This window comes from Mesoplodon mirus (genome assembly GCF_964341445.2).
Source record: "Mesoplodon mirus genome assembly, chromosome: 12".
Taxonomy (NCBI): Eukaryota; Metazoa; Chordata; class Mammalia; order Artiodactyla; family Ziphiidae; genus Mesoplodon; species Mesoplodon mirus.
The window spans coordinates 86,536,346-86,558,655 of record NC_138988.1 but is presented as its reverse complement, the minus strand read 5'-3'; the positions used below and the strand labels follow the sequence as shown (position 1 = coordinate 86,558,655).

The 22,310-nt window shown below is 40.7% G+C and overlaps 1 protein-coding gene across 1 annotated transcript in view; it reads right to left on the bottom strand.

Moving 5' to 3' along the window:
* Nucleotides 1-22,310, bottom strand: part of LOC309813240 (cytidine monophosphate-N-acetylneuraminic acid hydroxylase) — a 107,783-nt gene that overhangs the window by 6,147 nt on the left and 79,326 nt on the right. The window contains exons 10-16 of the mRNA XM_082637877.1: nt 22,162-22,243; nt 21,251-21,388; nt 18,732-18,867; nt 10,763-10,903; nt 7,405-7,579; nt 5,709-5,825; nt 828-943 (exon numbers count right to left, since the gene is read on the bottom strand). Coding sequence (XP_082494003.1) covers nt 828-943; nt 5,709-5,825; nt 7,405-7,579; nt 10,763-10,903; nt 18,732-18,867; nt 21,251-21,388; nt 22,162-22,243 — 905 coding nt within the window. The remainder of the gene's footprint in view (nt 1-827; nt 944-5,708; nt 5,826-7,404; nt 7,580-10,762; nt 10,904-18,731; nt 18,868-21,250; nt 21,389-22,161; nt 22,244-22,310) is intronic.

The following is a 22,310-nucleotide window of genomic DNA, read 5'->3' as shown; positions in this document are numbered from 1 at the left end:
GTTTTGTTTTTGTTTTTGGCTGCATTGGGTCTTCGTTGCTGCACATGGGCTTTCTCTAGTTGTGGCGAGCGGGGGCTACTCTTTGTTGTGGGGCGCGGGCTTCTCACTGCGGTGGCTTCTCTTGTTGCTGAGCAGAGGCTCTAGGCACGCACGCTTCAGTAGTCGCAGCACACGGGCTCAGTAGTTGTGGCTCAGGGGCTCTAGAGTGCAGGCTCAGTAGTTGTGGCGCACGGGCTTAGTTGCTCCACAGCATGTGGGATCTTCCCGGACCAGGGATCAAACCCGTGTTCGCCTGCATTGGCAGGCAGATTCTTAACCACTGTGCCACCAGGGAAGTCCACATATACAGTTTTGCAATGAGAAACTTACATGGTTTTGAAGTGTAAGCAGGTAGAGACTCGGAGGGCCATTCCCGTTAACCAACTAGTTCACCAAATTCATGCTCAGAGTGGGGCACAGGCAAAAATTTGTCATGGGAAATAATGGTCTTCGATGATCACATCTTTGCCACATAAAACCCCCTCCTCGTTCTTGTCTTGGCCAAACACACCCTTTCCCTCTAGTAATGTCCTTCCCTTTCCTATACCATAAACTACTTTCAGAAAAGACTGAAACACATTTGCATGAATATGGAAACAATGACTCTTTAAAATGTTATTTTCCTAACCAGTTTCGCTTTTTAACACGTTAACAAAGAACTAAAGCTCTAATGGCGGAATCTCACACACCCATCAAAATCTGGGGTCATAGTTGGTCACCGACTCTGCTTATATATCCACAGCATCCTCTGCAGTGGCCTAGAGCACGACAGGCATTTTCAGACTTACAGATGATGGTATATGTCAGGATCCCGCTGCAGCCGGGTTTGGAATCCTATATACAAGTCATCCCAGAGCAGACCATTCTTCACCACGTGTCTGATGACATCAACCCGGCTCCGAATCTGAAACAGATATGGAACAACTAGCAGGGGTGACCCAGCCAGCACGGAGCACTGGTACTGACCCCTGTGTCCCTGAAAGAAGCAGCTGCCTATAACGGCAGGGGTCTGAGGAGTCAAGGAGAAAAGGCTACTGAAGTAGATATCACAGGCAGAGGGGGAAAGAGAGGCTCCTGAGTGCAGTAGAAATTGAGGGAAGGAAAACAGGAAATGGATCAGGAGCCGGGGTTGGGAGGTGGTGCAGAGTGGCTGAGAGCACAGACAGAATCAGATTGCTGGGTTCAAATCCATGGTCTAGCTGTGTGATCCTGGCAAACATTCTGTGCCTCAGTTTCCTCATCTATGAAATGGAGATAACAGAACATTCCTCAGAGGATTACTGTGAGGATTCACTGAGTCAGTGTATATAAAATACTGAAAACAAGGCCTGCCACAGAGCAAGATTACCTTAATGCGGTGGGCCAGGCCCTTACCTTTAAAGAATCCCAACTCCTGACACGGGATCTGCTGAATAGTCAAAGGTGCACAGGGTTAGGAGACAGGCAGAGATGGTTTTGAGTCTCAGCCCAGCACTTACTAATCATGTGACCTTAACCTTGCTAAGCCTCGGTCTCCTCTGTTACTGTTGTGAGAAAAAAAGAGATAATTCATTAAAAAAAAAAAAAAGAGCATGAGGTAGCATGAAGGGAGGTTATTAAGATAGGACATGGTTTTAACACTTCATAGGTGCACAGGTTCCAGTTTACCAGGAGCCTTTTTCAGTATCTGGCGTCACATTTTTTTTCCTGATCAATATCGTGCTAAGGCCAGTAGAGGCAACTTTATCACAAATGACAGGCTATTAAATGACACGGAATGATCAGAAGATTGGCATTTAGGATTTACTTCTCTTTCCTGCACCATTCCTACAAAACCATTACATCCATTGTGAACTGAGATCGCAAACACAGGTCAGAAGATCTCCTGTTTTGCCAACAGAGACTTAGAAACATGACTGCACGGTTTGTTGAGGATTGCCCAGCTAAAGTGCAGTGTCAAGATCTAGTTCCTCACAGTGGAGGGGAGATGGCCTTTCTTGACCTTTCAAACTAGAGAGGAGCACGTGGAAGCATTGGGGAGGTTTTGAGAAACGTTTAGACTGTAAAATGGGAAGGTCTTGGTGATTGATTAGATTTGGGGATGAGGGAAAAGGAAAAAGTTGAAGATTACCCCCGTTACTAGCCGGGCTCACTGTGGGGGGAGTGGGGAGGGGGAATTGATATTGCCAACGATCAAGACAAAAGGAGAAAGAGCAGTTTTAAGAGAACGATGATGTGTCGTATTTTGAACAGGTTGAAAAGTAGGTACCAGGGATTTGGATATCCAGGTGATGGTATCTAGCAGGCGATTAACTCTAATGAATCTGAAGCTGGACAGAGTTAGCGGGCACTGGGCAAAGTCTGGGCAGGACCTGGGGAGTTTTGGCGTCAGAGAAGCGGTGCTGGCAGATGTGTTCAGTGGGTGGAATACAGAACCCTGGGGGAAAGCAAGAGATTGAAGTGGTGGCTGGAGAAAGAGAAACCCTGAAAGAATGTAGAACAGTCAAGAAGTGAAGAAAGCGAGGGCTAGTGTCACTGGGGCTGAGAAAGGACTTCTAATTCAAAATGATGGACAGATCCCATACATAACCCGCCTTTGCCCACTTCCAGACGCAACTGAAGTGTTGACAAAGCAAGCGTACAGGGGCTTCCCTGGTGGTGCAGTGGTTGAGAGTCCGCCTGCTGAAGCAGGGGACACGGGTTTGTGCTCCGGTCCGGGAAGATTCCACATGCCGCGGAGCGGCTGGGCCCGTGAGCCATGGCCGCTGAGCCTGCGCGTCCGGAGCCTGTGCTCCGCAACGGGAGAGGCCACAACAGTGAGAGGCCCGTGTACCGCAAAAAAAAAAAAAAAAAAAAAAAAGCAAGTGTACAGGTATGAACTGTCACAGTGAAGAAGAAATGAAGTGAGTCGTTGACAGCAGGAGATTTCAATTAACTAATGTGAATCTGGAAAGCAGGAGGGTGAGTGGCATCTAAAGACCAGGGCAGAGGCTGCAGAATCCCAGAGAGTATATGGAGGGACATTCAGATTCAGGAGATGACATGGATGACAGCAGGGACACAGAGCACAAATGTACACAAAACAGTCAACCCCTTCCTTACGCCTATGCGTGGCTCCTGGGCCAAATACATTCAGACAGTTCTCTGAATAAATGGAATCAATTTTGCAGGAAGAATGAGGGCAGGAGTGTATATGTGATGCCCCAGAGCAAGGACCTCCACACTTTGGTATTTAGGGGTCCCTCAGCCTAATAGCTGGTTCCTCAACTTCATAACTTAAACGGGTGACCCCCTGTCCAAATACAACCTAGGTCTTAGTTGATAGCTTACAGTCCCTTTTTAAAAAATTGAATTAACTTTCCACATTTATAAATCTGGGTATTTTACATGAAAATCCAGATATCCAAGTTTTCTGGAAAATTCGGAAGATCAGCTGGAGCTCCGTAGGGGCTCCTCCCTTCCCATGCTTTCCACTTGATACAGTCCCCACCCAGCTCCCCCTGTTTACAGGATCTGCCTCGGGTCTGCCTGTGAGCATTTAAGCGTGTAACCCCTGCCTTCAAGTAAAGCCTGCTGCTTGAAAAGGTCTTTTTTTTTTTTTTTGGTAAATATAGATTAATCCCTAATTTCTTAAAAGTCACCTACAATGGAAGAAAGGTCAGCCTGCGGTAAGCAACACTGCATGCAACTACAGTAGAAGCTGAAGGAGCAATGCTTTCAGGTAACCAAGGAAAGTGATTGCCACCCAGCATAATGGGTTCAGCCAAGCTATCGTGCAAGATCAGACAGGAAAGTACTTGAAGTTTAGCTCCCGTGTAACATTTCTTCGGCAGATACTTAAGCAGAAAGTCCCACAAAGGAGGAAAGCAAAGAAGGTGAAGACATGGGTGGGGTCTGGCAGTGGGTAAGGGATGTCACAGGGTGACAGATTGGCAGCAGACCTAGAGAGGGGCCCATCCAGATTGGAACAGGAGGATGGTCAGGTACAGGAGCCATGCATCTAGGAAAGATGGAGAGTTGGTGTGATAGAAAATATATTTATGAGTTTAAAAGGCAATGAATGGCCCCCGCCTTCAAAAAAAGGCAATATGAGAAGGCTCCAGGTGACAAGAAAAGGAGCTCTTCCAAGTCTAGGCATATCCTCTATATATGAACCTCAACATACAGAAATCTCACTAAAATCCTGGGAGACAAAAGCACTGAGAGTCAAAATAGGGACCACCACGTACACAGCAGGCATGATGGTTTACCCCATGGTGTATTAAATCTGCAAGAGAGCTGTTGCCTGCTTTATCCAACAGATGCATTATGAAAAGCTGTGGAAAAGTGACTTTTTTTCAATGAAATATTTTTAATGAACTGTGATTTTAAAAATTCCAAAGAAAAATCTCACTTATGGCAACAGATACCTTAATTTATACGTTTTGTAAATTCACAGTTAAGAAGCAAGACAGTGGCTAAATACACAGACTCTGGACCTAGATCACTTGTGGTCAAAGCCCTGCACCACGTATTCACTAGCTGTACGACCTTGGGCAGGTTATGCAACCCCTTGGCATGGCATTTTCCTCACCCATAAATGGGGAGTATAGTAATATGGGCTAATGAGGTGGTCGTATTAAATGACCTAAGATTTATGAAGCTGTGTTATGTATGTGTTTGGTAAATAAAGCAATAAATTTAGCAGATTCACTTTGCTTAAAATGGGTGTTTTTTATGTAGGGTTTTCCTACATGTGAAAACCCAGTTTTTTAAAACCCATAAAGCAGGCAGTGGATTATTGGTTTTACTAAAGTTTCACCATAAGATTCTCTTCAACAGCAAGTACTAGACATAAAAATACAAGTCAAATTATTAAAATGTAGTTTAAGAATACATCTATTTTATAAAGGTACATTTAAACCTCTATAATTAAGGTATTACACATTTATATGGCATGTGTAATACACTTAAGGGCAGACTATACACCTTCCTAATTTATTTAGTGATTTTTGCATTTATATAGAATTTAAAATTACAATGTATGCTCACATATTTTATGTCATTTGACTATAATAAAAAAAAAAACTGATAAGGTGGGAAGAAGCCCAATGGAAGGAAAACAAAAAACAAAAAACCACCAAGGCTCGGACAGGGACTCAAAGCCTCATAATCAATAATCCTCATCAGTAGGGATGGGGTACTAATCCCAGTCTTGACATTGTGTCCAAAGCCCCGGCTCTTAACACCATGCCTGCCGTGCGTTAGGGATTTGTTAAAAATTGGAGCTCAACAAAATATGTGTTGGTTTATACTGACTTCCCTTTCTTTAGAGAGCCACCCATTGGGTTTGTTTGGGGAAGGAGACACCACTGGAGAGAAGGCAAGGAAGGCAGAGATCAGTGCTTGCAGGTCTGATAACAGTGCAGGCGGGTCAGCTGTTTGGAAGGAAGCAGGTAGAAAAGCCAATCTTTGCAAATAACTCAAAAAGAAACAAGTATGGAGTTTAGTTAATAATAATGTTTCAGTATCGGCATGTTAGTCGTGACAAATGTAGCACAGTAAAGTAAGATGTTAACAATACTCTCTGTACTATCCTTGCAACTCTTCTGTAAATCTAAAGGTTATTCCAAACTAAAAAGTTTATTTAGGAAGGAAGGAAAGATGGAAGGAAGGAAGGAAGGAGCACTTCCACTGGTGTTCCTGCTTACTTCCTCATACGGATGTTCCCGGCTTGGTCTTTCTTTTGGAAAGGATAAATCTAGAAAGTCAACCAAATAGTCATATCCTCCAGGAAAAGGGTTGAAGTCCTCATCTGTCTCAATCATCTGTGCAAATGACAACATGGTAAAGGGAAGAAGCACATCAATCTGGTGGTCAAGGTCCTTAAAAAATTTTGGAACGTACAAGACCCACATGCTCTTAAATGATAGCAATGAAGTGGAGTTAATATAAAAAGAGTCTCTCCTCTCTGCTCTCTTCTATTCCCCCCTCCTCTAGCCCCTCCTTCAATCCCTCTCTCCCTCTCTCTTCTTTCCTGAACTGAATTCTAATCCTACTCTTCTACACTAGCAAAACTGCTTCATATCACTAGCTTCAATCAAATTTACAGAGAAGGATATCATTATCTTAAGCACTATTAGTAATGAGATACCAAATACCACTGTATGTTTGGAGGCTAAAAAATAAATAAAATGTGAAATTTTTCTCACCATCACACAGCAGCTAAACATAAAGAGTGTCATTGAAAATTCCAAATGTTTTCTCTTTTTCATACTAATTGCTCAACTGAAAATATAATGTAGACCAATGTTTCCCAGGTCTTTGGGTTTCAAAGACAATTTTCTAAAAAATATTTGGTAGCTCATGTAGTCATCAACAGTTCATTTTGCTAAGTGAGGACTTAAAAAAAATTCTTACATCTACTATCCTTCTATTTCATTAAAGGAAGGCTGCTCTCATGCCTCAAAAATAGAAAGGACCTAATCTTGGAGAAATGACAATTCATCCCAAGAAAAGAGAGTTGACATCTTTGCAACCACACTCACATGCATACTCATACTTGTTTCATTATTGACCATCAAAAACTTTGTCACAGACTGGCTCTGACCCCCAGGTAGGTTTTTAGGACTCACTGATTTTGAGAATGCTAAGTGTTGCCTGGTACCCGGTATTAATGTTCAGGTGTTGAAAGGTAAACTTGAGAACAGCCCTCACCCTGAGGGTAACCAGTCTTTATTTCTAAGGGTATGAATGCTGTCCATTTCCTGATGCTTTCCTTAAACTTTGCTCCCCATGCACAAATTCAGGCACTATATGTAAGTGGGATAAAATATACATATAAGTATTGCAGGGATTTCCAGCCCATTTCAGGCCTCCTCTTTCTCTTTCACCCCCTGCTTGTTGGTACTTATTTTGTTTTTGGATACCTCCTCAGTTTTGGTGACCAGCTTATAACGTGAACCACTTGGGCTTGTGAGCTCTGTGCGTACATGTTGGGGCCAATTTAAGTTCTAAGCTGACCTCGTGGTTTGTGCAATTCATTCCTTACCACAGCTGCAGATAAGAATTACCTGCTTCTCTGCTGCTACACGACACCACCTCTCCAGTGGAGCCCACTTGCCTGTTCCACAGTTTAAGTACCTGTTTCTACTACAAACACAACACAACAAAACACCCACAAAACAAAAACTAATACATGGTGATGGGAGGAAAAAGTGCTCCCGGAGAGAAACTGAGCTGGACCTCAGAACGTTCCCTACATTTTCAACAAGGGATTGCTTTAGCACATTGTCCAGTCTATTTTCTGTGAAGCAGATGGTAGGGCTTAATAAATGTTTTTTGAGAAACAAATTGGAATACTTCATAATACAAGATAGCAAAGACAAATAATACTTCATAGCATACCCTGACCACCAGGTTATAATCCTTAAATCCAGCCCAAGTGAAGTATTCTTTTATCCAGCGTGAGTGATGAAATATTTCATCTCCTACAGCAGCATTCAAGATTCTCAAATATGGTCCAAAGTCCCAGGAATCCTTGTAAATTTTAGTCTCCTCTGGAGGCTCTATGATGCCTTTGCTTAAAGACACAAACGTGAGAGAACAAGGAAAGAAGAAAGCAACAAATAAGGAAGGCAGAAATTAGCACTTCAATTTCAACAGTCAACCAGACAAGCAGCTTTAAGACTGTTCAGATGATACCAAGGGGTCTCACAGAAGTGCCTCGGGGAACACTGAGGGGTAGCGTTCCACCCCAGCCTAAACCAGAACAGCTCCTGTTAATTGTTTAGTGTGATGGCTCTCCAAGTCAGAATACATTTAAAGATAAAAGTCCGTGTTGGGGAAACAAAAATTGGAAAACCACTGATGCGGACCCTTTCGGCTCAAGTAACTAAATTATGGAAATGTTGAATATAAGTGGCCACATTGATTTTGTGGAAGTCTGCTCACTCCTGCCCTGCCCCCCACCTCCACTAGAATATAAGTTTGATGAGAGTAGCAACCATGACTGGCACATAGAAGGGGCCCCATAAATATTTGTTGAACATAGAAATGACTTTAGCCTATCTTTGAGATATACGTAGAATTTTGTGTCTCTAATATATGGTCCTCTCACTATACTAATCAAACCACAGCTCTCAGACAGATGGGCAATTCTGTATGTAAACCCAGTCAGCAATATGGACGAGAGAGTTCTCTGACATTCCTAGAGCTGTCCATCTGGTGTGAAGATGGATCATTGCATGGAACATGGAATATTGAATCCTGGCAATAGAATAGGATGTGATCTGGATAAGGGAAAGATGAGGAGGGAAATGGGCGCCTGGCTAGTAGCGATTTGGTAACTATGTCCCACTTATCAAAACAACACTTTTAGTCCATTATTTGCCCAAAGCTAGAGAGGCACTGGTTTCGATAATAAATTACTTATCAAAACCTAAAGTTCCTAACTTCTAAATGAATGTCAAGGCTGCTTCTCCAACTCCTCCCCCCATCTCAGTTTACAGCCTCACTAATCTCTTCCTGGATAAAGCCTCAGTCTTCCAGCTGGCCTCCCTGACTCCAGTTCTTCCCCCTGTGGCCTCTTCCCCAGGACATGGTCTTCCAAAAAGTAAAACAGTTTTTCTAAAACACAATGCAGTAATGTTCCTTCTTCGCTTTATAACTTTCTCAAGCTCGCCTTACTCACAGGCTAGTTCCTTGGACTGTCTCACAAGTCCTTTCCGACCCTGGCCCGACAGGGCATTCCCGTCTCATCCTTTTCCTCCACCTTCACTTACCAACCCTACAGTCAGGTGGATGGTTGGATTCATGAGGCAAGGACCTCTTCACAGCTCTTTCCTTGTACCTAGTATGATGCCAGGTATACAGAAGGATCTCAATAAGTCATCTCCAAATGAATGGCATAGGTCTATTCACTTAAAGGATCTGTACTCACCAAATTCATGACACTAGTTACACCTCCCTTCTCCAGCACGTGTCAGTCCCTCTGAGCAGAATCTCCATCCGTCTCTCTTAATTATAACCTACCTCCTGATCTCTAAGACATAGCTCAGATGCCTAAGACTTCAGATTGAGCTTCCCTTGACCACATGTCCTGTTCTCTCCTGGCCCCTCTTCCTCTCACAAGGCAGAGTTAAGCACTTAGCCTCCCTGTATCCTTACACTCTGTATTACTACTGAGAATCCAACAATATCGACTCTCTTGTTACCCAGAATGCTTTGGTGTGACACAATGATACAAATGCAGATTCCCAGGCTCTGCCTCAGATCTACTGAATCAGAATCTCAGGGGGTCGAGCCCAGGGAGCTGCATTTATCCAAGTGCTTCAAGTTATTCTGATGTTCATTCAAGTTTGAGGATTATTACCATAGGATAACATCTGGGGAACTGGAGAGAGATGATGGAGAATTCTGCCAGTGCCAAATGCCAGACTCTTGAATGTCCTGCTAAAACCTGAAATAATTAAAAACTTCGCTCACCCTTGATCTGGAGAATACAAACTGCTTTTATCCTAGAGGTACTGGGGAGATCCTAAGGAATTTTAAGCAGGGAAAGGAAAAGCAGGAAGAGTTTTGCATTTAAAAAAGGTTTCTTCGGCAACAATGCGGAGTGGAGGCTTTCCTTGCTTATGATCCCAGGAAGAATTATATTTTACTTGAGGACCCTGGAGGTCCACATACCAAGCGTACCTGTGAAACAAAGTCTCCTGAAATAATACTACTCCTTGTTATATGTACTCGGGCAATGTACTCAGGTCTATTCTGTTTTATTCTATCTCGTTTTTTTAAATGCTGGTCATGATCAATGCCATTGATTTTACAACCCACCAGTGGACTGTGGCCAGCAGATTGAAAAAGGCTGGCATGGAGGATAGATCAGAGGAGAGCAGGGTGGAGGCACAGAGCCAAGTCAAGGGCCGCTGCTTGACTCTAGGTGAACAAAAATTGTGGGAGGGCGAATTAAGGTCACGACGGAAGAGGCTGGAGACGAGTGGTGGATTTGTGAGAGATTTATGAAGAATTGACCAGATTTGGTAACTAGTTGGATATGGGAAGTTAGCAAAAGGGCATAATCAGCTGGCTGCACCATCCACACCAACTTTGCAAAGGTAAGGCCAGGAGAGGGGTGTGCTGTTGGCAACTGTGTGCCCAGCTCTCCAACGCGTTCAGTCCATTTCTAAGTAAGGGTGAGGAACTAACATTTCCATTTGGCTCAAGACAAGTATGTGTAAAAATATAGTCTGTGACATCAATAGTAACTTCTCCTGAAGTGCACTCCCAATGCACTGCTACTTGTTCAAAGGTACTGTCTGTGGGACTGGCAGTTGGTAATGTTTACACTGATATGGAAACCAATTCTCATGCTTATTGCTTTTTACTTCAGAGAACTTAGTTTTGAGCTGCATCAATTGTCCTTCATAGAAAAAACTTCCTCACTCTTTGTTTTCAAGTAAGGCTCTGAGACGAGGAAAACACTTGAGTAATTATTATATAGGACTGAGAAAAAACCCAACCTTTTTTCCCCTAGATTTGAAAGATACTTATTTAATAGTTTATTTTCTTTAAACAGTAAGACTTCCATTTTAAAAAGTGATGTGTGGATCTTAATGCATGACAAGCTCAGGATGCTACTCAATAAAAACTTAATATTCTGACAAATAGGGACCTACCAAGAGACCACAGGTATGTACTTTATTTTCTCATAATATTGAAAAAAATCCCTGAATCATTTTTTTCTCTGTAAGTATTTAAGCCAAACCTGTCTGTTGGATCCTTTAGCATCCTACCCAGATCAAGAGTGGCTCCAGGTCGTGGGGTCCATGTTAACACATCAGAATTTTTCTTGATAAGGTTGTTGAGTTCATTTGGGTCATTTTTGATGTTTGTTTCCTTAATATACCTGAGAAATAAGAAAATTCCCATGTAAGAAAGTTTATTCTCAGATGAAATTTTGATTAGAACAATGACAGAATTTTTATTTGTTTGTTTCCTCTGCATTCCTATTTCCCAATCCCCCTGCACTTATCCCAGGAAAAATAAAGACTACATTTGGGCTAATGTCCCTAATTAGGCAACAGCTATTATTTTTACTTTGTTTTTTAGTATCATCACATAGTGATTGGAATTGAAGTTAGATGTAGCAAGACTACTATAAAGAGGTAGGAATAGCACAATATTGTATTTAATTTTTTTCCAGTTTTTTTAAATTGAAGTATAGTTATTTACAGTAGTGTGTTAGTTTCAGTTTATAGCATAGTGATTCGTTTTCTTATATTTAATATCAATGAAATATATAGATGATTAAATATTACTTGGCAGGTATATACTAAGCGTTTAACATGAACTAACTGATTTTATCTTCACAACCCACTGAGGTACCTGCCATTATTACTCTTGTTTTATAGAGAAAGAGACTAAGGATCAGAGGGGTCAGGTGACTTGCCCCAGGTCGGCAGTGTCCACCCAGCTCTCCACCGCCAAAACAGGGCTTATCCTTCCCAGGAGGCCACAAGGAGGAGCCTTTCCCCAACTTTGGGAGTAAAGTCTGATAAGTCTTTCCAACCCCTTCCATCATGTGAGGTTATATGTAAAAAGACAGGCGTCTCTGAACCAGGAAGTGAGCCCTCACTAGATACCAAATCTGCCAGCGCCTTGATCTTGGACTTTCCAGTCTCCAGAAGTTTGAGAAATAAATTTCTATTGTTTATAAACCCCCTCCCCCCAAAAAGGCTTTCCATTCAAAACCATTAAAATCCACCTGCTACAAAAGAGCACACACATCCTCAGTCATAGTCCATCCTGAGATCTAGTCTCTAATTGTGCTATTGATCAGTGCTGGGTATCTCCCAAATTTAATTCCAAGGCACAGTCTTTCTGGAAAAGCTGTAAATCATCAATTTTAATGTCATATGGGAAGGTAACTGTGGTGATGCTGGAGCAGAAAAAGAGAGATCCAGGATTTGTCACTGTGTTTCACCAGACATGGGTTACATAGACAGACATTTCTGTTAAAGGGAATTGTACTTTCTTGAGCTACAACTGGGTTACCTAGACTGGATAGATATTTTCAGTCAGATAGACAACCATAAAACATATGTAAGCATTTGTATTTCTATAGCACCAAGGTGACTTACATTATTTATGATCTTGCAGACATGAGTAAAGATATCTCTCCACCCAAAGATGTCGAACTTGTCCCTTCCTACACACGTGAATGTCCTCCCACTGGCGCAGTCCTCAACTTGAAGCAGTGTCACCTCTTTGTCTCATCATCTTACTACCTCTAGTCTCAGAATGGTTCACCAACTGATCTCCCTGCCTCTGATCCAGGATGCTATCAGATTACTCTTCCTAAAACATAATGTGTGGTGTTCACAAAAGTCTTTAACTTCTTGATGCTTCTTTGTCTGCCTCTCTAAAATAATAATAAAATTAATACCCAGACGCTGCCCTCTGAAGGGTATTGTGCGTACAGAAGGTAACATCGGCCAACTACTAATACACAGAAGTGTGACTTACAACTGCTTTATATGGCAGCAACACACTAAGTGGTCAAGTGTCCTTAAGTAAGAAACCATCATATACAGTTCGTCTCCAAGTTCTTGCAATTCAACCTCCTTTATATTTCTAGAACCTGAATTCTCAATCCCCACTGTCATTCATCAGTCCTTCCGAGATTATTGTAATGATTTTCAAACTGTACTCCAGGATCGACATTCCTGTCTCCCTTCCCACCATGCAGACATACAACCTAGCCTCTCCAGTGCACATCTGATCACGTCTCTGTTCCTTGTTAGACTCCTTTACCAGGTTCCTCATTCTTAAGGACGAAATCCAAGCCATGTGGAGTGGCACACAGCGGTGTTCACTGTCTGGTTCCCACTGCCCCCTCCCAAAAATACACCCGCCTCAGTCCCCTACACTGAACTGCAAACTCTCATCTCAGCATCTTTCCATCTTTGCTGGTGGGTGTCTACTCATACTTCAAAACTTTGCTTCATAGTCTCATCCAGTAGTCATTTTCCGACTCCCCTCTGTATCCCATTGCCTCCAGAACGTACATGTACCATAACATTTATCATTCTGTATTACTATTGTTTTTCTCTTCCAACTCTGAAGACAGTCATTTCATCTCTAGTTCTCCAGCACCTAGCACATGCTGCTCAATAAATGAATGAATGAATGATGAACAGCATTGATCGAAATAAATTCTATTTTAACTTTAGGCCAACCTTTCTGGAAATATTGGGAAGATGAGAGACAGCTAAGTAATATCAACAAGAAGGTAATAAAGAAGGAAACATATCAGCAAAAGGACACATTAAGCGACTAGACACATAGAGATATGTCATCAGAGGACAAAGAACTTCACAGTGGAAACAGTCAGGTTTTAATGATGAGTCACATGAAGCCCAGAGAAGTCAAAAAAATTGGTCCTAGTAAGTGGTATTAGGAAAGACCCTAAATTCCATGTACACTATTTCCCCTACTGTACTCTGCTGCCTAAATGGATGAGAAATCATGGCCAGTACTTACAGGATTTTGTCACAAAAACTGAGCTCAAGGACTGGTTTCTTTACTATCCAACAAATTTACAGGTAAGTGTACTCTCAGAGTAGAAAGACATATGCATTCCGTCTGCATGTGGGCAGTCCCTGACCTTTGTTCACAAAATGCTCCACGTACTGATCGTAAAGTGATCAGCAGTGAAGCAGATGGTACTGGTACTTGCTCATAAAAACACTATCAATGTTAGGGGCTGAGTCACTTCGTGATCAAACAGATGCTCTATACAATTGACAGACTCTTATAAAAGCAAAATTAAAACATCTAAAAGACTTTAACGTTTAAAATAATAAAACTATGCTTCAAATACTACCAAATGGATTAATTGTATATTTTGGTTTTTTCAAGGGGTTGTGTATTATATAAGATGTGCACATATATTTGTTGTATCACAAATATGACCTAAATATGTAGCTTTAATTAACATGACTGAGGTGTTAAGAATAACTGTTAGCTTTTTTGTTGTTGTTGTTGTTTATTTTTAAGATTTACTTAGATCCAATTTTTGGATTTCTTTTGGTGAACAGCTCTATGAATTTTAACACATGTATAGATTTGTGCTACTACTAAAATCAGGATACAGAGCCCTTCTCTCTGCTCTATATTCTGTTCTCTCAAAACTCCCCCATGTTGGCCCTTTTTAGTCAAACCCTCCCTTCCCCTCAGCCTAACCTCTGGCAGCCACTGACTTTTTTCTCCATCCCAATAGTTTTGCCTTTCTCAGAATGTCATATAAGTGGAATCACAATATATAATCTTTTGAGACTGACTTCTTTCACTTAGCACGATACCTTTGAGATTCAACCAGGTTGTGTGTATATCAAGTTATTTATTTTCTATTGTATTCCATGGTGTGGATATACCACGGTTTGTTTATCCATTCACCTGTTGAAGGACATTTGAGTTGATTTGGTAATTATGACTAGAACTACTATTAATATTTGTGTATAGTTTTGTGTGAATAAAAGTTTAGTTTCTCTAGGGTAAATACCCATGAATGGAATTTCTGAGTCGTATGATAAATGCATATTTAAAGCAACAGCCATACTGCTTTCCAGATAGCTGTATCATTTTGAATTCTCAACAGCAATGTCTGAGAGGTCCTATTGCTCTGTATCTTTGCCAAAACTGGATAGTGTTAATCTTTCAAAATTTTATTAACTTTAATTCTTATTTCATTGTGGTTTTAATCTGCATTCTCTAATGACTAGTGATATGGGCACGTCATTTCTTATGCTCATTTGCATCAATATATCTTCTTTGGTGGAGTATCTGTTCAAAATGTTTTGCCCATTTATTATTGAGTTCTCTGTTTCCTTTTTCTTTTTTTTTTTTTTTTTTTTTTTTTGCGGTATGCGGGCCTCTCACTGTTGTGGCCTCTCCCGTTGCGGAGCACAGGCTCCGGATGCGCAGGCCCAGCGGCCATGGCTCACGGGCCCAGCCGCTCCGCGGCATATGGGATCCTCCCAGACCGGGGCACGAACCCGTATCCCCTGCATCGGCAGGCGGACTCTCAACCACTGCGCCACCAGGGAGGCCCTGTTTCCTTACACTGATTTTTGAAAGTTCATTATATATTCTAGATACAAATTGTTAATCAGATATATGATTTGCAAACTTTTTCTCATGGTCTGTAGTTTATCATTTCATTCTCTTAGCAGTGTCTTTCACAGAGCAAAAATTTTAATTTTGATAAAGCCCAATTTATTAAAATTTTCACTTATGGATTGTGCTTTTGGTGTGCTATCTAAGAAGTCTTTGCTTAACCCAAGGTCATGAAGATTTTCTCCTATATTTTCCTCTAAAAATTTCATAGTTTTACATTTACATTTCGATCTATGACCCATTTTGACTTATTTTTTGGTATACAGTGCAGGGTCTACTATATTGAGGTTCATTTTTTGCATATGAATGTCCAATTAATTGCTCATCATTCAATAACATTTATTGAAAAGACTGTCTTTTCTCCACTGAATTGTTTTTGTACCTTTGTCAAAAATCAAATGGCTATATTTGGGTGGCTCTGTTTTTGGACTCTATTCCATTAATTTATGTGTTTATCCCTTCATCAATATCATGCTGTCCTGATTACTGGAGCTTTATAGCAAGTCTTACAATTGGGTAGTGTGGTCCCTCTACAAGTTTCCCTTTGGTGTCATTTCCCTTTTATCTAAATAACTTTCTTTAACATTTCTTTTAAAGTAGGTCTTCTTATAATGAATTGCCTTAGTTTTTCTTCATCTGGGAATGTTTCTATTTTACCCTCATTCCTGAAGGATATTTTCACTGGATATAGTCTATGTTGACCATTCTTTTCTCTAAGCAATTTAAAAATAGTATCTTACTACCTTCTAGTCTCCATGGTTTATGACTAGAAATCCAGTTACTTGAATTTTTCCATATGTACAATGCATTCTTTTCTCTGCTTGTACTTCTGTTTTTCCACAGATACAGACCATCTCTCTTCCTCTCTAATACACCTGAGTCTGGGGTACAATTCCATTTTTAACCTGTCAGGCAGAGAACCCTTTGTGGGTCCAAGGTGAAAAATTATTTCCTTCTCACATTTTAGGTAATAGATTAAGTCACTTCATATGTCCATTATCTTGCCTGGTTCCTCTTCTCTAGTTAAACCTTAGACCGTAAGATCATCCCAAAGGATGCTTAACTTATCTGCATTCAGACTACATGCTTTGACATGGAGCATTTAACATGAAGCCAATTTAGGAACTTCTCTGAGTTTTTAAAAAAATTCAAGTTCAATAATACTTCCTCACTGGCTGACTTTAATACTCTCCACAGTGTCATGTGGCAAATATTGCTATCGATTTTGTACTTTTTACTTGAGTGACCCATAACTAAGAACATGAAAGTGACAGAACAACCCACTGTTTTCACCTTTTCAACAGACTCTCCTGGATTTATCTTAGACATGCTTTCTCTTTATATCTTTTAACAGATGCTCACCACTGTCCAAAGCAGTGTGGTATGCAAAATACCACCCAGTCTAATGCCTTAGTTCTTGGGTATTTCCACGTAGTGTGATGTGAGAGCGGGAAATGGCAGCAGAATCTCTTCTCTGCTCCTTTTTCCATTGCTCTAAGGACAGACTGATGTTCAGCCAGAAGGCATAACAGTTGCTAAAATACTGAAATAGTTCTATGCCAGTTGGTTCAAAGCTGCTTCCCTGAGTGCCCTCTTTGCTGTCCCAGGCACCTGACCCTCCCCTGGGGCCTCCTAGCTCTCTCTCCATTCAGTCAACTAAAGGATTAAAGTTTGAGAGAACAGAGCCTCCAGGACCTGTTATTCAGCACTACCTGTTATCTGTTCTGATTGCTTGGTGTCTATGCCATACTGGTTCTTAACTACACTGAATCTTAGTGCATTTAAGTGAAACCTTTGTGCCATGTCTACATTGGTAGGCACTGAGAAGTTTATTTTTGTTTCATTAACTGATTGTCATTTTGCTCTAGGTCAAGATTGAGTGTGAGACACACCTATTCACTGGTAACTAGTATTTTCTTTAGAAAACTGAAGGGTTTGGGGGAAATTGAAGGGAAGTTTTCCAGGGCCATCAACTTCTAGTAATATTGGAGTAGCTCATTCCCCTGGTTCTGTATCATTGTCACTTGACACAGACAACCCTCCCCTGGTTCACTAAGTCCTTCATTTGCTGCCTACCGCCATTCATTCCACTGTACCTACTCCATCTTCCATCCTTCATAGTTAAGTGAGCATAAACATTCTAAGTCAGGAATATTTTACTTGAAATAATCCAAAAAAACAACATCAATGAATCAGACATATAAAGTAATGAAAGGAGGTATCACTACCACTATTTGCAGATGATTTAAAGAGAATCAGCTGAAAACTATTCCAAACAATTAAAACAACTACTACTTAGGAAATACAATTATAGAAAAGACTGCATTTGCAATAGCAACCAAAAGAAAAAGTGAAAATATCTAGGAATAAACATAACCAGAAGTGTGTGAGTCTTATATAAAGAAAACTTTAACATGCCGCTGAATGACACAAAAGAAAACCTATACAAATGAAAAGACATGCCTTGTTTTTGGACTAAATAACAAAATGATATCATTTATACTAAACTAATTTATATAGTTAATGTGATCGCAATATAAATAATAAGTGTTCTCATAGTTCGGCCCTAGCAGGTCTACTCAAAACCTCAAAAGGACACTAACAATCTTGCAAATGATTAGTTTGGCTTTAGTAATTCATAGGAAATTTTGGATGACAGGGTCCATATTTTGAGAGAAAAGGAAAAGCACTTCCCCAGCTCAAGCACCTGACAGCAGTAAAGTCCCAAGAAGGACAATCCAACCTAAAAACAGTGGTTAAGCTGAACTAAAAAAAGTGTTCCTTAAATTTGAAGTTTCTCCTGTTTGAGAAACATTTTATTAAAAGTTAACTGCTAAATCTTTAAGGATGACTTGGTATCAAAGTGACCAAGAAAGAACCATAAGTGTGAATATTCACATTTGTGAAATCTTGTGCAATACCCAGTATTAAGACTGTCATTCATTTGACCATTAAAATGAAAATTCAACATTTAAACATTCTCAAAGAAAACTCATTGACCTCCAAAACTACACTTGAAAAACAAGATCTAGAAGTTATGTTGCTGCAAGAGAAGTCCTTTTAGATACTCAAAAATGAGAAAATAACTTGATAACGATACAGTCTCTATTCTGAGAGGTAGTGTGGTATAGAGAAAATAGCTTTAGAGCTAGGCATACCAGGATTCATTTCTCACCTCCAGTGTTTCCAGCGGGGTGACTTCAAGCAAGTCCCTTAGCCTCTCTGAATTTCAGATTCCCTAACTTAAACAGGTATAATAACACTTACCTTACAGTGTCATTGGAAGACTAAATGATTAAAAGCCCCAGTTCAATCCCTAGTGTATACTGAATACATAACCGTTGTCTTCAATCTTTCCAGGATCCTTTTGGACAAAATCTATCTGAATTAACTCTAGCTGTCAAGCATGGCTCTCTGTTCCCAGGCAGCTTGTTAAATAAGCTCCAGACTCCTACTAATCACTTTTTCTCGTTTCATGTTGTATTCACAGCTAAATCATTCATCCCAGCATACATTAACTCATGTGTAAATATGTTATGCAAAATATACAGCCATACTTGTCTGATGGGTGAGATTCCACAAAATACCCAGCAAAAGGGCAATAAATTCGGGGTTGTAGGTCCTTCACCAGCCGAGCCTTGTAGTTCAGGAGTTTCTTCCTTTCTGTTTTAATGAATTGGGCTTTCCATTCCTCTGGAATAAGAGGGTTTGGATTAGAATTTCCTCTGTTCAGAAATCACAGAAAAACAAGAGTTCTAGTAGATTAGAAGGCTTTCAGGAGATAAAAATTGACAGCTGACTAATGAAGACATAGAGCAAAGCTCCTTGTCATTAGTGGCTTTATTTTGCAAATTTCAGTTGGTTACTAGGAAAATGTTTCCAAACCAGCCAGAGACACTGAATCCTCTCCTTGTTAATGGCAATTCATTTGGACCCTAGCTGAATAAACAGGGTGGCATGTGTAGTTGTATCTTGCATGCATGCACATTTTAAGGGCACTATAATTCTTGTAATGCTTAACTCTCTACTAACATGGAAATGGCTTTGCTATTTGCATGGATTATAAAAGCAAAGCATGTTCATTACACCCAGGCGATGCACAGTGGCCAAGGGCATGGATGTTGGAGTCAGTTAAGACTTAGGATCAAAATGCAGCTCCACCACTTAAATTCTTTAAGTCTGTTTTCTCCTCTGTAAAATAGAATCATGTTGCCTACCTCACAGGTTGTTCATTTGTTCATTTGCTCATTCATTCGATTGATATTTATTGAGCACCTACTATGTGCCAGATGTAGTTCTAGGCACTGAGAATACAATGGTGAACAAGATAAAGCAGGTCCCTGCTCTTATGGAGCATTCATTCTAGTGAAAGAAGCAAATAAGGAATAAGGAAATAAGTTCATTTCAAAGAGTGATGAGCTAGGAAGAAAATAAAACAGGGCCATGGGATGGAGAGTGGCTGGGGTGATGAGGTGTGGGGTAGAGGGGCATATTAGGGCAGTTAGTGAAGATGACATTGGAATCATAGAACACAGACAGAGACATAGAAGTTGCCGACCATGTGGAGGTCAAAAGCAGTAGCACTCCAGGCAGCGGAAACAGCACATACAAAGGTCCAGGGCACAGATGGACTTGTTGTATTGGGTCTGAGGAACAAAAAGTGGGCCAGTATGGGCTGACACTTGTCAAGCAACGGGGATACAGGCACTGAAGGAAGTTGAAATTAGGCAGGGCCCAGAGCATGTGGGGTACCATGTCAGGGAATTGCTCCTACTGTTAATGCTATGAAAATCTGATAAACACAGACAAGGATACAGAAAAAAATAAGTTATCCATAAGGTAGACATAACCACTATTAACATTTTGGTATATTTTAGACCTTTTTAAATGTATCTGCATGTGCGTGCACACACACACACACACACACACTCACATAAGAATGGAGTTATGCTAGCTACCCTTTAGTAGGTGTATGTCACCTCCCCTGTCACACTGTTAACTCCGTAAAGACAGCACCTCCCCTCTATCTCTCACTGGTGACTCATTCTGGGAGGCAATGACCACAGACTCAGAGAAGAAAGGAAGGAACTGGACAGGCTTTCCTCATACTGCAAGTAGGGCATTTCTGCCACAATGCTAAACAGAGATTGCTGACAGAAAATATTAACTTATTAAGTGGACATATATTGAGAACTTACAATGCTAGCAATGCTTACATACTGAGCCAAAGTAGGAACAAAATATACCACTTACACACCCTCCCCCATCCCAACCCTAGCACCACCCTTAGACCCAGAGCATAAGAGCTTCTGCCTTGGACCCCACATTTTTTTCAAGCTTTGAGATATAACTGATATATAAGTTTAAGGTATACACCAGGATGGGTTCATTACAGGCATGTATGGCTACATGATTACCACGATAAGGCTAGTTAACCTCTATCACCTCACATATTACCATTTTGTGTGTGTGATGAGAACATGTAAGATCTACCCGCTTAGCAACTTTTAAGTATATAGCACGGTATTGTTTATTATAGTCATCATGCTATACGTTACATCCCCAGAACTTACTCATCTTATAACTAGAAGTTTGTACTCTTTGACCACTATTTCCCCAGCCCCTAGAAACCCCATACTTTAGAGGGGCTTCCTTTGCCTCATCCCTCCCCTGTATGGGCATTCCACAAGTCCAAGGGGATGTGCCCACCTCGAGTTGCCCACACCCTATTCTGAACCACATACCAAGAGCATTTAAGCCTGGATTACCAATGTCAGACTCTTCCTATTCTGCTCTACAGCCTACATCAGGAATCAAATTGATCCAAATGATTCTTTTTCTTGACTTTTCCTGAGATGCTCCCTAATCTCCTCAGTGTTTCCTTCATGCTCCATCAGCAAATTCTGAGCTGGAAACTTTAGCTTGTATATCTGTGATTTGCAAGTCTGGTTTCCCAATAAGATTGTAAGCTTCTTGTGGGGAAGGATCATGTCTTAATTATCTTTGTATTGAGTCGCACAGCATTTAGCAAAGTGCCATGCCTGCTCCTTGGCATCACTTTGATATAAAGTATTACCAGTAAATTTTCCACCACTGAAAGTCATCGGAAAGCCTGATGCCCCTCCGGCAAAATCACTCATCATTAGATCAACCTTCATAGGCAGCCTTCCCCCATTGGGTCTGGTGCAATCCACTGTATTGAGTATTTTATGACCTGTGGGAAAATAAAGTGGCATCAATACTCAAGGTGAAATCTTGAAAACCACAGTCTGAAATCCCAGGTCAACAAAGTCTTCCATGTAAGTCTGTATAATCTGACTCATTCAATTATAGAAGAGTTGCTTATGTCCAAGGAAAAGAGAGAGTAAGATTTCAAAATCTAAACTCTTCAATAGCACATTTTGAACTTTCAAGTGAATAAACTCATCCTGTCTGATTGGTGGGTTCTGGGTGAGGAGTGCTAGCTTGATTCCACTCCGGATTGTAGAATAGACTACTTTCCTGGGCCGGCTATCTTCAGATGTTGAGCCCGAAGGATGCAGGGGAAAGAGCAACCAAATCAACACAAATCTCTCAACCCCTTGGAAATTCTATTCAATGATTGTTGACATAAAGCCATCTTCTCACATGAAAGGCAGAAGTGTATGATTATGTTACATCATAATATTTCAAGATGAAAGTAAAACACTTATTCAATAAAGGCAGTTTTGAATAAGTTACTATAGGTGAAATATAGAATATCTGTTGCCTTATGAAAAAAAATCTTTGCACCTGTCACTACATCGAGCACGTTACTGCTAATTTGTTCTCTGTAAGATTATCTGAATGAGAGCCCCTTTTCCTAAGACAGGGATAGACTATATTATATTCTATGGAAAATGAAGTTGGAAGAAGAAGATGAACATAGGATGAAATTTTGGATAGCTCTTATTATCCTTCTTACCAAGAATATTTTTCACTTTTCACTGTTAATGAGAATAAGAATACCTTTGTATTCCACGATAATGCAAGTGTCCATCTCAGGATGAACGCCATCCATCAAGATCATGAATCGAAGATTTTTGTCTACCTGGAATTTTAACAATTAAACCAACAACTGTTTATGTCAGTTTGGCTTTTAATTCAATATTTGAAGA